The sequence below is a fragment of the Colletotrichum phormii genome (genome assembly GCF_030913505.1).
Source record: "Colletotrichum phormii strain CBS 102054 chromosome Unknown BDP81scaffold_34, whole genome shotgun sequence".
Classification (NCBI taxonomy): Eukaryota; Fungi; Ascomycota; class Sordariomycetes; order Glomerellales; family Glomerellaceae; genus Colletotrichum; species Colletotrichum phormii.
The window spans coordinates 394,677-410,478 of record NW_026851476.1 but is presented as its reverse complement, the minus strand read 5'-3'; the positions used below and the strand labels follow the sequence as shown (position 1 = coordinate 410,478).

Below are 15,802 nucleotides of genomic sequence, written 5' to 3'. Positions count from 1 at the left end.
TGGGGATGCCTCGGCAAAGGCTGATGACTGTGATGGGTAGCAGAGCTATCAATGTTCTGAGACGGTGTTTTTTTAGTCGAGGAAGGGACGCTGAGCATGCGTTCCTACTTTGAGAAAGTTATGACAACACTTTGCTATTGCTCTTGGAAAAGTTAGAGGTTATCATGACTTGATTATATTTAAAGCTTTATCTTGGAGTGACTCTATCCCATCGAGTGCTGCAAGGCGACAGTACATTGGCTCCACATAACGGGCCCCCTTTTACCCCGCACCGCATCTGGTACATCCACTGCTTGAGTTGCCCCTATGATTTCCACTCCGGTACATCTACCAAATCCATCATTACCAATACTCAATTAATGGATTCTGACGATTCTGACGGATCTGGCCGTTCCACGGGCTCGGCGAAGTCGTGTATCTTTGCCCTGCTGCCCGAGGACCTCGCCGCCGCCTGCACTGCCGACTGTACGCCGGAGCAATGTGATAATGCCACTGTTCGGCCCCGCGAGCCTCCGGAGGTTGAGCCCGGTATCCCTGGGAAGTACACGAGGATGGGCTGCCTCGAGTGCGATGTAGCTCTCTGTAACTCAGAAGATTGCTGGTACCGATTTCATACGCAGAATCTCTAGTAATTGGAAGTATCTATTATCAATTACGTTGGTTGGTTGGAAAAAGGGGCCCGAAGTGGCCCGATTGGCTGCTCCCCCGCATCTCAATGTACTGTCGCCTTGCAGCACTCGATGGGATACCGCAATCTCCAGGAAGACAGAAGACGGCAAGGAAGCTAAAGTACTATCTCCTCGTGAAGGTACATCTCATGAATTGTGCGTTGACGTCTGTAAAATCGCAAACTTAAGCTAGCAGCCTTTTGAGTATCGACCTCAAGAATTAATAAAAAGCTATGGGAGAACGTACCGGCATCAACTTACAATCACCGAGGAAGCAAATCATATGCTGATCTTATTCAGAAGTGGGTCACCTGTGTTGAGAACTTGAGCAGAATTGACCCCAATACATTAGGACGTATCTTGAGGGATACTATCGAATTACAGCTTAACGATGCCTTATTTCTGTCCGTCTAGTAAAGCATAAAAACAACACACTTAGGTATCGAGTCAGAGTGAACGGGAGATGTATCTATTGAAGGCGACTTCAACCTGGAAATCGCAGAGAAGCTCTCAATTTGAGTATTGGCACACCGTGTGTGGTTGAAATAGTGCTTCATCTTTTCGTAAGACATCAAGAGCCATCACTCAACTTGTCCGGTGCAACGGGAAGCAAACTCGATCGTGCCCATTTAAGAACCCACCGCCTATTGTCGTAGGGTATATATGGCGTTAATTGCTGCCCGTAATTAACGGCGTCGTTTTTGCGACACCTATAAAATATCACACAACAGTAGCACTACCTACCGCCTGCCATATCACGTGAATCTCACGTTCGCTTGATGGACTAAGGTACTTTCTTTCCTCGGTCCAATACCTCTATGTTACCGTAGCAACCAACCCACGAAGCTCGATTGGACTTTGGGTTAGCCCGAGTTCCCTTATCTTACAGAGCTTTTGACTAAGATAATACGTGCCTCTTAGTCTCAATCAGTGGCGAAGGCTAGCGAATTTTTGGTACTGAAATAGGCTTACCGCGTAGATTGCGGGGGTAACGCAACTTCCAGTTTCGTGAGTTTCGACTGTGATGTTAAACCCACTCTCTACCCACTCCATGGGTCCATTGCTTAACGCCATAACTTGCGACGTTTATCCATCATTGTCGCAGCGCCACACGTGGCGCTGCCGGTTACTGCCGTACGATACCGCTTTCCACAAGCCGATTACCCGTCTTGTACGGTATATAGATAGGACCCTCATACGGGTCTTCCACTTAGAGGAATTAAGCCACTTTCTACCATACAAGTCTTCCACTTGCTACCTCGCTTTGTGATAATCATGGAAACCAAATTTTGAAGCTTGCGTTGATGATCAAATTTTGAAGGAGGGATCCAGAATGCCGAATCTCCCGAACGAAGTGTGGGTGCAAATATTTGGGTACTTCGAATACCCATTCGAAGCCAAAAATTCTCAACCCGCCCACGAGCCTCGATCCGTCCATGAGCCATGGAGCGAAGACCTCAGAGTGCTGGCACGGTGCTGCAGAGTCTCTGCTAATGTCGGAACGGCAAGGCTGATAAGGAGCAATGGGCAGGTATCGTGGGCTGGCTGGCGCCTGCCCTGGGCGAAGTGGGACAACTGGCTTAGTCATCACGGCCGGTTAAGGTGGGGCAACCACCCAGGCCGTCACCACCTACTTCGACCGACCCCTGCCCACAATGTAAATAGGAAGAACAAGAACAACAACAGCAATTATCACGGACATCGACGTGATTGTTGCCGAAGATACACCCTCATGAGGAAATGTATCACGCCTGTGATACCAACAGCTAGATTTCTGGGACTCGCGCAACCAGTTCTATACCGCCGCTTGCCCTTGGAGGAAGAGGAAATTCGCCTATCCAGCCTCCTGCGCACGCTTGCGGAGCGTCCGCTGCTTGCACAATATGTCGAATGCATTATGCAAGACAATCGTCACGGTCTTTCGCTGAATGCTTTCCGCTCTCGTTGGGCAATACTACGAAACCCCGCCCAATCTCAGGAGAAGCCAACGCCATAATAAGAGCATCGGATACACGGGGCCACCACCGAGCCTATCGAGCCTCGAAGGCTTCGAAGCGGAGGTCAGATGCCCATCTCATTCTTCGCGGCGACAAGGCGGGTCGGAAATGTGGCATACCCATTGCGCCGGTCTCATGCCAAACTTGAAGGTGTTCAACTGCTTGATCACGGCCAACGACAAATTCATCCCTGCCATGATTCGACGAGCAGCTGACATCGGGGCGGTGGGAGCCGTCGAGGACGCGAAAGACCCGCACACGGGATCCCAGGGGACCAGTCTGGCACCACGATACCAACAAGACTCGGGTCCGACATCAGGTGTGCCGCTGCCGCTGGCAAAGCTTGAAGAGCTCGCCGTTAGCCATCACCGCCTACTAGAATGCCGACTGCAGCGGTGTCCTTGGAGAAATTCCAGAATTTATTTTTTCTGCCCCTTTTGAAGATTCTACGGCCACGGCGTCACCCTCAACAATACCCAGGCGAAAGATGACCAGACCTCTGAACAGCAGCGTTCTCGTCGAGTGAGTTCTCTGGCACATGTTTACCTCAGATCGTCGCTCGCAGACGCCCAGAGAATCTGCGATCTCCTGCGTACGTGTCCCTCTTTACAGACGCTTAATATATCGTGGGGACAACACGCGATTGGCGACAGCTACCTCGACTTTGATGAGATCGGTAGAGTGTTGCGTGAGCACGGGGCCTCCCTCAAGGCTCTAGATCTTTACCCCAACGCGTGTCACTCGTACCAATCTAATAATTGGAGAGGGAAGATTGGCAGTCTACAGCCTCTGCAGCTTCTCACTTACCTGGCGATGAGTGGAAACGTATTACTCGGGAAAGAAAGGGACGAGCACAGAGAAGGCACAGCAAAGCCCCTGTTTGATGACCTGGAGGCACTTCTGCCGGAGTCTCTGGAGACTTTGCATCTCTACAGCACTTGGGGCGAGGAAGAGTGGTTTCGCAAAACTGTTCAAGGTATTTTGTCCAGTCAACGATTGACACACTTGAAGAAGGTATTGTTGTCAAGTGCTGCCCTATATGATGTGATTTGGGTCTTGACCGATTGGGAATGCTATTGTCCGAGGACTCGTGCCAGGTTTCACAGCATGTTCGATATCGAGTTTTGTAGAATTCCCTAGACTGCGCGAAAATAAGCCCACCTTAGGATGAAGGGCATTGAGTCTTACGACATACGTCGTCCCATCTCATAGTAATATTATTGCCTTGGTCTACATGTATTCAATATTACTTTGATTTAGTCCGCACTTCTAACTCCCCAGACGACATCGAAATTGCTCCAGTCATTGGTGCCTTCGCGGCATTCTTTAAGGTATTGAGGGATTCCACCGAGATAGTTGAGCTGCTCCTTCTTCTTGCCGGGAATATTCCCTCCCACGTACCATGATGTATCGCTCTTGCTGAAAAGTAGAACCTCGTGTATTGCCTGTACTCTTTTCTTCCAGAGTTCTTCAGCTGAACGGCGTGGCTCAATGGATGTGATCTTTTCCGCGCGTAGCTTCACTAGGAAGTCTGTAATTAAGTCCACTTGCTGCTCGATGAATACTGGTGCGTTTGTCAAAGCTGTAGGAGCTGTCTCAGTTGTCGTCAGTCACTTGAGGTCTTCTAGAAAGGGGACCCAATGATGTATGCTTACCTTGCGGTCCGTATATCATGAACATGTTTGGACATCCTCGAGTCATCAAGCCAAGACACGTCCAAACACCCTGTCTCCACCTATCTTTCATATCGATCCCGTCTTTCCCACGAAGTCCCATGTTCGTTAAAGCTCCAGTCATACTGTCGTATCCAGTTGCTAAGACGATAATGTCATGCTCCCTCTCCCTTCCGTCTTCGGTTACGATACCGCGCTCTGTCCATTCGCGGATTGCCGTCTTCTTTACATCTACCACTTCCACATTTTCCTGGTCCATGCATTCGTAGTAATCCTGCTCCAAGCTGCTTCGTTTCGTTCCGAACGGGTATGGTTGTTTGTCAGGCACCAAGATGGCTCGCTTCCCCGGGTTCCGCACCCGAGACCTCGTCTTCTTTGCCCAGAATTCGTAAATCAAACGGTTCGCTTCCGCTTCCACCAAGAAGTCCGTATACTGTCCGGTCTGAAAGTTGAATGCCCCTCTTTTCCATAGTTCCTCCCACCATGCCTCCCTCTCTTCCGTTGTGGTCGACTTCGTAACCTGAGTAGGCCCATCGCATGGTAGCCCGGCGCTGCTATCCCTCGCCACCTTGAAAAGTGTCTTGTAAATCGCTTTCAAGCTGTCCTGCTCAAGTTCTGAGATTTCGCGTTGGCGCATTGGAAGCGCAATGTTGACATTTCGTACGTACACAGTCAGCTCAACACCGGGCTGTTTCGCAACTTCTTGCACACATTGAACCCCTGTCGCACCTGATCCAATGATGGCAACTCGTTTGTTCCGAAGATTGATGCCGTAATCTGGCCATGCTGTGGGGTGTATAACAATGCCATTGAAGGAACACTTTCCCCTAAAATCGGGCTCATAGCGTTTGATTGAACTGCCCGTCGCCGGAACCAAGAAGCGTGATGTGATGATGCGTCCCGCATCAGTTGTGATGATCCACTTGGCTGTTGCGGTATCGAAATCGGCCCCGATCACAACAGTATTGTAGGACGCGTCTTTGGAGATGTTGTCGTAGGGTATATATGGCGTTAATTGCTGCCCGCAAAAACGGCGTCGTTTTTGCGACAGATGTCGAGAACTTTGTCGACATGTTTAAAGTATCTCTTCAGCTCCTCGTGCCCCGGAAAGCGTTGCGACCATGTCCAGTCTTTCCAGACTTCCCTCAGAGAAAACTGATAGTAGGGCGTCTCTGAGTCAACCCGTGCTCCGGGGTAGCTGTTCCGGTGCCATACGCCGCCGAGCGCCGATTCGGCTTCCACAATGTGTGCCGAAAAGCCCGACTTGCGCAGCTGGTGCAATGCGTAGCATCCCCCAAAACCCCCGCCAATGATCAAAACGTTGTAGTCCATATTTCTGTTGGAACTGTCATTAGAATTACCATCGTGATCGATGCGACGATCATCGAGGTGGTTGGTAGACCCCATCGTCACCAACTCAGTTTTGAACCTTGAAGCCAACCAAGTTGAGTCAGGTTAGGAACGAAAGAGTCAGGAAGGAGCCGAAGTCGAGCAATCTGGGGGATTTACCGACCCAGGAAGGGAGATCTCTTGATTTATGAGCCGACGAGTGTATGGTTCAAAAGATCAGACGGGTTTTGGGTTCAAGCAGAAGAGGAGATGAAGCTGATGTGCGGCATTAGGCCCGCCTCGGCATGCCCTGGCGGCAATCATGTCCTCTTTTCCCTCATATACCTTCTCCTGCCGTACTCGGAAGCGGTCGATGAGTGGCGGAAGCTTGTTATTGTTGAATATTTGACGATGTTTACGTCGTACTTGAAACAATTCCTCACACTCGGGCGTTGCAGTCGATGTAGTGGACCAGACGGGTCCAGATCTGTCGGGAAGGTCGGTATTTTTCCGAGTCCTCTTGATGCATAATGGGTTATTCCAGCCAGGATACAAGGCCGAGAGGTGTGTGGTTTGATTGGCTAGAGGCTTCGATGCCTGACAGAGTGAGCCTGAAGATTGGCCTACTCGAGGATTTATGCCGTTTGATGTAGGATTCGCCTTTGGCCTGAGATTTTTCGATGCAACGAGAAGGAAAATTCTTGGATGCCTAACTACGGAGTACATACTTTATTTAGCCTTGATATCGTAATTAGTAGTCACCGGGTTCAACTGAAAGCCCGTTCAATCTTTAACTGGATTTCGTTAGAGACATGGGACAACAATATGTGCTCGGGGCATTTACTTTCAGAAATCGGCTGCAACAATGCTCAACCTCTCAACGTCATGCTATTGGTTACTTCACTAAGAGGGGAGGGTTAGCATGTGTGGACGGCATCCCGCAGACATTTTGTAGTTACCAGCCCCAGGATCAATAAAACCTATCGTGGATAGAAATATCCCTCACTACTGACAGAAAGGATTGGAGCAGTTGGTAGACTGCGAGTAGTGGCAATCAGTGTCATTGTGCCGTATATTTGGTGCCTGGGGCTTCATGTCGAGGACCAACTACCTTATATCGGAATCCAAGGTCGCGTGAGCGGTGCCCAGAAAACGCACGAGAACAAGAGCAAGGCATATCCAAATGTTCTCAAGAAAGCAGATGGAAGACTAGTTGATTATATGAACTCTATCGCTTGGCTTCTATTTGACCTGTGCTGTTTCCTAACCTAGAACCCCCGCGAGCCACATTGAACGCTGGAAGGGCCTCTCAGCGACATTGAAAACTTAGCCCGCTTCCTCTTCGTATACAATCCAGTATACACTAAGATAAAGACAAGCTAAGCCCTCCCAATTTGGAAGTGAATGACCTCTCAGTGGAAAAAATGTGCTTCCCTTTGATCTAGGTGATTAACGGCTGCATGCTGCGGGAGGCCTACCGACATTAGCCCTAACACAACAACCAGGTTCACCTCTTTGAACCCTTTATGCAATAGCGCAGCCATACAGATTTAAATTCTTTCAAATTTGAGATTCCTTCAAAATCTTTCTCCTTACTTCCTTCCTCATCTTCCGAAAGCGACAGACCTTCAAAAAATAGACCATTCGCGCCTGACCTGGCTGCTTGAATCGTTTGACATCGCCGGCTATGTCGTCCTCAGAGGACATTATCATAGTTTCTCTACATGAGTGGAAGCAGCGTCTGACTCCTCTCAAAGTCGACATTGTCGGTGACTTTACTGGGAAAGAGCTGTTCGCCATCCATGGAGAGTCCTTGGTTGCTCACTGTGTCGCGACTGCAAACGTCGACTATCTCGGTGAGCATCTCCAGAAATTCCTCCGAATACGTTCATGACCTACCTGATCTTAGCTTACTAGTACAACAGTCGGCTTCCAGCTACTTCCATGCAATCGAGGTCTTCCTGGCCAAACTCACGGAGCGGGGATGCAACTTCCACATCCTGTGGTTTGACAACCACCAAGACCTCGCGGCACCACCGAACGCCCCCAAGAGACTGGCATACAAATACTTATTGACACGTGCTGTCTCTATTGAGAATCTACGATGCCCTGAGCTACACCCTGAAACGAATTCTGACGATCGCGGCATCAGATCTCCAATGAGCTTCGTGTTCCCTTCATCACGAGCCCCAAATTCTTGGAGTACACCGACCACCACCGCCTTCACTTCGTCATGATGTCCCAAGGCAGAGCTTCGGATATCGACGCAACTGAGGCGGGCGAGTTCTTGAAAATTATGTTCCTGTTCGGCCTCCGCGGCTATAGCCTGGCTTTCATCGACGGTATCGAGTTTCGGAGCTCCAAGGTGAGTCTCTAGGCGACTGGTCGCAACAGATCACAGGGTGCTGACGTGACTCGTTTACCACAGGCATATACTCTTATTGCAATAACTCCAACCTCGGTGACATTGCTACCTGTCACAGAGCCAACGCCGCTGCCGAAACTCGATTCCGGTTGCAGACCGATTGTCGATCGTCTCCAGACTATGCCTAAGTCCCGTTATTGGCGAGTCCTCCGACACGACGGCGAAGTTGAGGCCCAAGAAGAAGTGGCGATCATTGCTTGCGCAGCCTTCTTGTTGAACAAAACCTGCTCGGATTTACACAGCCACAGACTAGTGACCGCTTTCCTTTCGCACATCGCCCTACTGAAGCACGCAACACTCTCACAGCGAGCTATAGAGGCTTCACCAGAGCTGAAGAATTATTCAGGCAACGAAGAGTTTCTTGCGACTTTTGCTGAGGTCGCAATCCACCTGATCAAGCAGTGGCCCAGTCTAGAAGAAGAAAAACATCTCAGTTGGAGAGTTTGTGATCTCATCGACGGTCGGCTCTACTGTCACGTATTGGCGAGACTCCAAATCCTTCAACTCCCAAGCGATGCCGCTTCTGAATATGCATCAGCTGTGAGACAACTGTCTGGCGTCGATATATCCTACTGCATGCCAAATTCTGTTCGACAGATTGAAGGTGGCCTGGGAACACTCGGCAGGGGCTACCAAACTCCAGACACTCAGTCTACCCTTGCCTTTAGCCATCCCGTATTGGATAAGTATCTAGAAGACATCAAGTTGACAAGCCAACCCATGACAGAGGATGAAAGCTTCGAGTCCAAAGTCTTTCAAGAACTCTCTCACTGGCACAATTCGAAGAAGAGCATTGACCCAAAGCATATTCCAAAGCGCCGGGGATTCTTCGCGAGCAAGAGAAACCAGAAATACATGGCCGACACGATTGCTTACTCTGCTAGTCTTACCAATTCTACTGGAAAGAGCATTGACCCTGAGACGATTGTCGTGAAGAAGACAGAGCTTCCCGTCAAGGCTAAGAAGCAAGCGGAAACATTCAAAAGGAAAGGGCAATCTGTCAGGAGTGGTACAGAGAGTGCACTCGAGACATCGAGGAGATTAAGAGAGGAGAAGACACAAGCCAGGACTGCCGTGATTATCAAGAACTGGGAAGAGAAATGCCGGGACTTCGACAAGGACACACATGTCTGTCATCGCTATTTGAGGGTCAAGAGGTATTTGTCAAGTCTTTCTCCAGAGGACAACAGGTTACAGCGCTATCGGCGGCGAGGTCATGTTGTACATGTGCAACATCCTTGGCCTCCAACTTATTCGCAGACCCTCGGAAAAGGCTTTCAGCGATTCAGGTAAGAGCAAGCTTGAGTAATTGTTTTTGGCATCTTCTATTGACCTTATTGCTGTAGAGTCGAGTATTTTGGCGATGATCTGGGCCCAAATCAAAGAGATGACGTCCTTGCCCCTTGCCGTTGAGGTGATACGCCAGGCCCAGTACTTGATGAAGGCTTTGAAGTTCCCGCATGATGAACTTCACTGCGGGCCTTCTGTGCCCGTCAGCCATCGTCTTCCATTTACCTCAACGTATGAGGCATCAACCGAGCATCTTCAAGTCCAGACGACTGGTCGCGAGTTTCAGTTGGCTCATTGCGGCCCTTATCTGGAGCGAAGATTCGACTCCGCCCCCGACCCACGCGTTTCATTCAGTCCAGATGCCTGGCAACGGGATGTACTAGACGCCATTGACGAAGACAAGAGTTTTTTCGTCGTCGCTCCCACGTCCGCCGGAAAGACCTTCATCTCATTCTATGCCATGAAGAAGGTTCTACAGAACAACGACGACGACGCGCTCGTCTACGTGGCCCCCACCAAAGCCCTCGTCAACCAGATTGCCGCAGAAGTTCAGGCTCGGTTCTCAAAGTCCTATCGCCATGAGGGCCGCTCAGTCTGGGCTATTCACACTCGAGACTACCGCGTCAACAACCCCAATGGCTGCCAGATTTTAGTGACCGTTCCGCACATTCTCCAGATTATGCTCCTGGCGCCGACCAATGCGCAGAATGAGAGATCCTGGGCTCGTAGAGTCAAGAGAATCATCTTTGACGAGGTCCACTGCATTGGCCAGGCCGAAGACGGCATCATTTGGGAGCAACTTCTGCTTCTTGCTCCTTGTCCCATCATTGCCCTATCTGCAACGGTGGGCAACCCACTCGAATTCAAAGAGTGGCTTGCACGAACCCAGAAAGCCAAGGGCTTTGACCTTGAAATGATTGTTCACTCGGCCAGATACTCTGACTTACGCAAGTTCTTATATCAGCCGCCCTCTCAACTAGAGTTTGAAGGCTTAGAGCCAGTTGAGCGTTTGCCGATCCCCGGTTTGGACGCTGAAGCAGGAGAAACCTCGCGATTCATGTTTGTGCATCCGGTCGGAAGCATTATCAACAAGTGAGTCTTGAGACAAATTTCATGCGGTCTTGCCGAATTTTCAAGTTCACCTTTTACTAATTTATTGATACCTAGGAATCGCGAGACTCTTGACGATGCCAGTCTCGAGCCCCGCGACTGTCTCCGACTCTGGCTGTCCATGATGGAATCTGAAACCGAGTCATATCGTATCAGTCCTAGCCTCAAGCCTGAGATTGCGTTGCCAGAGTTAGTGAAAAAGTCGGACATTATCAAGTGGGAGGCTGCTCTCAAAGCACAGCTCTGGCAATGGCAACAGGATACCAATTCGCCGTCGCCAGAGGTATACAGGAGGCTCAAACAAAGGGCCCTTCATCAGCGACAGACTTTGGAAATCCCGAACTTGTCGCGGACATCTACGGTGATTCTACGTTCTCGCTCCTCGTTGATCTCCACTCCCGAGGCGCCCTGCCAGCTATCCTTTTCAATTACGACCGGCTGGGATGCGAGAAGATCATTATCAAGCTTCTTCAAGTTCTTGAAGACGCCGAACAAAAGTACCGTCGCACAAGTACAGAGTGGGCAAGGAAGATGGTCGCATATCAAAAATGGAGGCAAGTCAAGGGCAGCAAAGCTGCGAAGAAAAGGGCCAAAACTACCATGGCAGCAGGGGCTGCAAGCTCCAAGGAAGAAAGACGTGCTACAAAGGATTCTGGTGCAGCCCTGAGTCAAACTGATCTTGTACGGGAAGACGCGAACCGGGATTTCAGCTCATGGGAAGGTTTTGATCCCAAGGCGCCGCTTCCGCAATACAATTTCGCGGACACTACCAAGCTCACAGTTGAAGAATTGGAGGTCCGCATCAGGTCTCTGGATGATTTGGGCATCAAACCTCGCCTTATCGATGCCCTTCGTCGGGGACTTGGTGTTCACCATGCTGGCATGAACCGGCAGTACCGCCAAGTGTAAGTTAAGCCTAATCCTGTATTTGAACTGTTGCTGACTTCAAGGGCAAAAGGGTGGAAATGTTGTTCCGCAAGGGCTACTTGACGGTCGTTATTGCGACCGGTACTCTCGCTCTCGGCCTGAACATGCCTTGTAAAACTGTTGTTTTTACAGGTGACTCGGTATTCCTCACGGCTCTCAATTACCGACAGGCATCTGGACGTGCTGGACGTCGTGGGTTCGACCTCCTTGGTAACATCGTCTTCCATGGCATCCCCCATCATCGTACCATGGAAATCATCTCATCGCGGTTGCCCGATCTCAAAGGTCAATTCCCCATTTCAGTTACTTTGGTTCTCCGGCTCTTTACCCTGCTGCATAGCACGAACAACTCCCAGTATGCTATCGATGCAGTGGAGTCTTTGTTGACTCAGACACGTCTGTTTCTTGGCGGGCCTAGCTCGCAAATGACCGTCAAGCATCACCTGCGCTTCTCCATCGAGTATCTCCGACGTCAGCAACTTCTCTCTCGAATAGGAGCACCGCTCAACTTCTCGGGTCTGGTGGGCCACTTATACTTCACTGAGAATGCTGTGTTTGCTCTGCACTCCCTGCTCAAGGAAGGCTACTTGCACAAGCTCTGTGAAGACGTTGGCAACCCAAGTAAGCGGGGACAGGTCATTCTCACTTTGGTGACGGTATTGTGTCACCTCTTCTGCCGAATTCTTTGCAGCAAATACAAAAACCGGCAGTGGCTTGAGAATGTCGTACATCGATCGCCTTCCACTGTCCTTCTGCCCAGGCTCCCAATTGAGGCCGAAGCCGTTCTCCGAGGTCACAACGAGGAAACACTGATAATTTTCAAGACCTACGTGCACACATTCATTGAACAGAATCTCCAGGACTCTCCAGATGACCAGCTTCCTTTCACCAAGCGCCGCGTGGGAGCCGTCGGAGAGGCCTCGGCCAATATCTCAACGGCACACCTTCCGATGCTGCCTTATTCGACTCTTCGATCCCCTTTCTCTGCACTGTCAGGCTTCACGGACGACTTCGCCACAATCCACGAGTTGTGCGACACAGTTCGCGCTGGCGTCTTCCTGGACGAATCGGCCATCCCGTACATCCCCATCTACCCCGAAGAGACGGACAATGTGCCCTGGAACGCGTACATCTATGACTTCTTCAAGCACGGTGATCTTAATACTCTCGTACGAGACAACGAGATCAAGGGCGGCGATGTCTGGTTTCGTCTCAAAGACTTCTCACTCATCTTGGCCACCATCGTCACAAGCTTGGAGAATATTCTGGGCCGAGTCGATGCGGATGACGCAGACATGATCGATATTCAGGATGTTGGCGATGCCCTTGAAGAGGGAAGATGCAGTGAGGGATCGGATGCACACTCCCCGAAGAGGCATGCAGCCTCAACTGCTACTGTGAACGCAAAGGCAAAGTCCCATTCTAGCAAATCCAAAGAAACAGTGGCTGAATCATGGGAAGACCTATCGGATAGCTCCTCGGACGATACTGACCACGCGAGTGGCAGCTCAAGCAGAGCCGGTCAGACTACCGAGTCAGAAGGAACGTCTTTCGGTTCAGGCCAGGAAAAGGGAGGCGGTGAGGGTCTTATTAAAGTTCTCATGATTTTCAAGATCCTACAGCAGGTGTTCGAAGACAAGTTCAGAAAGGTATGGGCATGAGGAGTCTGAACGTCTCAATAGTACATGTATTATACAGCAGCCGAAAAAGATACTTAAAGTATTGAATGCTTCATTTGGTTAAATAACACCCAGTTGAGTTTGATGATCTGTACTGAGAAGGCCAGGACATGAATCGCCAAATCATCTTAAAACTCAGATTGGCGTTACTTTCTCCGAAACTGTGTTCTTCTGATCCTCATTCTCATCAGATCTCTCGCCATCAGGCGGCGTCTGCGTCTCCCGAGCCGCAGCGGCCCGCTCAAAGTCCTGAACCGTCATTGAGCCGTACCTTGCGAGTGATTGTCTGTCAATCTGTGTAGTTTCATGGTTAGCTACTTGCATCTCCAGAAAAAAAGGGATTGCTTCTGTTAAGCTTACCCTGATGACGAGTCCCATAAAGCAGAGGACGATGCAACTGCACACAATCATTACAATCGCACCCTTCTTCCAATACGGGGCTTCATCGGCCGCATAGAAGACGATTCCCCAGAAGGTGTAAAGCGTCGTCGCGCCAATGTTCATAGCGTACACTGTGACGCTACGTACTGCCTCGTCGCCGCTACGTTGAAGGATGATGCTGGCCCAGCCGAAGATCAACGGGTTGACCATGTACGACGAACCCGATGCGTAGAAGGCGAACATAGTACCGGCGTAAGGTAGGTTCGGAACAAGAAGCATCGCGGCGCACACGATCTGGATCAGACAAACCAGCACGACCATGGGTACTCGGGTTCCGGTCGCGTCCATGTGCCATGCTGCCATGATGTTGGTTACGATACCGACAGCTTGAACGCCCAAAGGGTAGGTGTTGATTTGACTCTGGATGAATGATTCAGCATGATATTTAAGCCAGAGGATGAAGTTGCCCTGGACAACCCAGGCCTCGAGGGTCGCGCAAATGGGAGACCACAGCACCAAAACCCAGCTGTCAATTGATTAGCTATTCCGTCTCGTCTTGTGTTCAATGTCATCCTCGACTTACAACGTGGGCATAAGTGCTAGACGCTTCAACAGAGAGAACGGATTGACTCCGTGTGACCCCTTAATGACCGGGGGCAAACGTCCAACAGCAATCTTCTTCTCAGAATCACTGAGATACCGAGCGCTGGTGTTCTCAGGGATATCAGGGAAGTAGAAGAAACCGAAGATGGCGATGGGAAGCGTGATGATGCCATCTGAAGACTGTCAGCAAGTTATCCCAAGTCCAGGTGTCGGCAAGCTTTCCATACCAATGATGAAGACCCACTGCCATCCACCAAGACCAGCAAGGCCGCCTAGTCCCTTGTAGATAGCAGCCATCATGACGCCGGCAAACATCGTGCCTACTTGACCCGATGCAGTGAAGATGGCTGTGCGCTTCGAGATTTCCTCGGGCTTGTACCAGGAGCCCATGATGTAAATGGCCCCGGAGTAGGTGCTAGCCTCCACCAGACCAAGGAAGAATCGAATAACGCAGAGCTGAGCGGTGTTTTTGACACCCGCACTAGCCATCTAAGTAAGTACTATTAGCGAATTGCAACGGCATCATCCGCAGACATTATACGTACAGTCAGGAATGCCCAGAGACAGCACATTGACGGCAGCCAAATTCGCGGCCGGACGATTTGGAGACCAATGACGATGCCATGGGGAATCTGTCCGACCACCATACTAAAACATGGGTCAGCCCGCGGTTGTGGGAGAGCTGTAGATCGGTCTGAGTCTTACCCAGCAGTAGTCACAGATAAGACTGTGTTGTAATCATGGCCCTTCATGTGCAAGGCCTCGCGGAGGCCAGCAACCTGGAGGAGAATTCATCAGTTTCTGATTTCTAACGGTCTACTCATCTTCGACGATGAAACTCACATAAGCATTGGCAAAAGCAGCACGGTCTTTTGTTTTCGTCCATCGTCAGTGACACAGTTCCTTTCACGAAGCCGCGTCGACCATCACTCACCCAGATAGTTGAAGAAGTAACTGAGGCAGCAGTACGTCAAGATGAAGAAGTCTGGATTATGTTAGTCAGTTTCATCGTTCTCCCAAACGTAGTCGCAGCGACTTCGAATTAGGAGCAGCTTACCTATTTTCTGCACAAGACGTCTTTCTTCTTTTGAAGTTGCCTCATTGCCAAGGAAGAAGGCTGCGCAAAGCCAAGAAAGTTAGCCCAAGGTATACATACGTAGGACTGACAGTATCTGAGGCTCAACAACATACCCTTGACCTTCTTGCCGGTTGATCGGTTTTCAGTCGACATGTTTTCCGTCAATCGCTGGCCACATAAGGTCCTTCCTGATGCTGTCCAAGATGCAACGAGAACAATTGATCTCACGACTATTGAGTGAAATAAACGATCCTATAAAGAATTTTTAGAGTTCTTTCTGTAATATCGTGTCATTCATCCGTAGACCTCAAATTTTCTGCTGCACAATACAAGGGCGTGCGTGACAAGGGTTTGTCTATTTGGAGCACACGACGTTGGCGATGAATCGTCAATCCAACCCCCAAAAGTCGTAAGCGAAAGTAAACGCGCAAAAACTTGAAAGATGTCTAAAGAATGAAGAGAAACTTGCTCATCAGAGAACCTTGATGGCCTCACGACTACCAGTTTTCCTAGTCATTTTGATGTGGTGGCCGGCGGCCCCGTCTCCCCATCTAGATTTGTGGTTCCATTGCACAAGCGCACTCCACTACCGGGCATGGAAATGGCATCTTGTCAAATGAAATTGTTCGGATTTGAGCGAAG

General features: G+C 50.1%; 5 protein-coding genes across 5 annotated transcripts; 2 read left to right on the top strand and 3 right to left on the bottom strand.

Annotated features, from left to right (window-relative positions):
• Positions 1 to 359: 359 nt before the first annotated feature.
• On the top strand, positions 360 to 788 carry BDP81DRAFT_400162 (uncharacterized protein; the record flags this gene model as incomplete). Its single annotated transcript, XM_060588650.1, has 2 exons — positions 360 to 572; positions 735 to 788. 2 exons carry the CDS (start codon positions 360 to 362, stop codon positions 786 to 788), a joined length of 267 nt encoding a protein of 88 aa, XP_060438679.1.
• Positions 789 to 2,703: 1,915 nt separating this feature from the next.
• On the bottom strand, positions 2,704 to 3,341 carry BDP81DRAFT_145627 (uncharacterized protein). Its single transcript, XM_060581888.1, has 2 exons — positions 3,065 to 3,341; positions 2,704 to 2,988 (listed from the first exon to the last, which is right to left on the bottom strand). Exons 1-2 carry the CDS (start codon positions 3,203 to 3,205, stop codon positions 2,743 to 2,745), a joined length of 387 nt encoding a protein of 128 aa, XP_060438678.1. The 5' UTR covers positions 3,206 to 3,341; the 3' UTR covers positions 2,704 to 2,742.
• Positions 3,342 to 3,921: 580 nt separating this feature from the next.
• On the bottom strand, positions 3,922 to 5,670 carry BDP81DRAFT_333829 (uncharacterized protein; the record flags this gene model as incomplete). The annotated part of the gene is made up of 3 exons (XM_060585701.1): positions 3,922 to 4,256; positions 4,321 to 5,356; positions 5,401 to 5,670. The coding sequence occupies 3 exons, from the start codon at positions 5,668 to 5,670 to the stop codon at positions 3,922 to 3,924; spliced, it is 1,641 nt and encodes a 546-aa protein (XP_060438677.1).
• A 1,684-nt stretch (positions 5,671 to 7,354) lies between these two features.
• Positions 7,355 to 13,080, top strand: BDP81DRAFT_507281 (uncharacterized protein; the record flags this gene model as incomplete). Its single annotated transcript, XM_060595680.1, has 9 exons — positions 7,355 to 7,523; positions 7,585 to 7,751; positions 7,820 to 8,032; positions 8,096 to 9,249; positions 9,290 to 9,381; positions 9,439 to 10,474; positions 10,550 to 10,708; positions 10,774 to 11,397; positions 11,451 to 13,080. 9 exons carry the CDS (start codon positions 7,355 to 7,357, stop codon positions 13,078 to 13,080), a joined length of 5,244 nt encoding a protein of 1,747 aa, XP_060438676.1.
• Positions 12,980 to 15,553, bottom strand: BDP81DRAFT_476261 (major facilitator superfamily transporter). Its single transcript, XM_060594766.1, has 10 exons — positions 15,274 to 15,553; positions 15,140 to 15,199; positions 15,017 to 15,067; positions 14,926 to 14,951; positions 14,788 to 14,861; positions 14,628 to 14,730; positions 14,310 to 14,571; positions 14,063 to 14,255; positions 13,459 to 14,005; positions 12,980 to 13,392 (listed from the first exon to the last, which is right to left on the bottom strand). The coding sequence occupies exons 1-10, from the start codon at positions 15,311 to 15,313 to the stop codon at positions 13,234 to 13,236; spliced, it is 1,515 nt and encodes a 504-aa protein (XP_060438675.1). The 5' UTR covers positions 15,314 to 15,553; the 3' UTR covers positions 12,980 to 13,233.
• Positions 15,554 to 15,802: the final 249 nt, after the last annotated feature.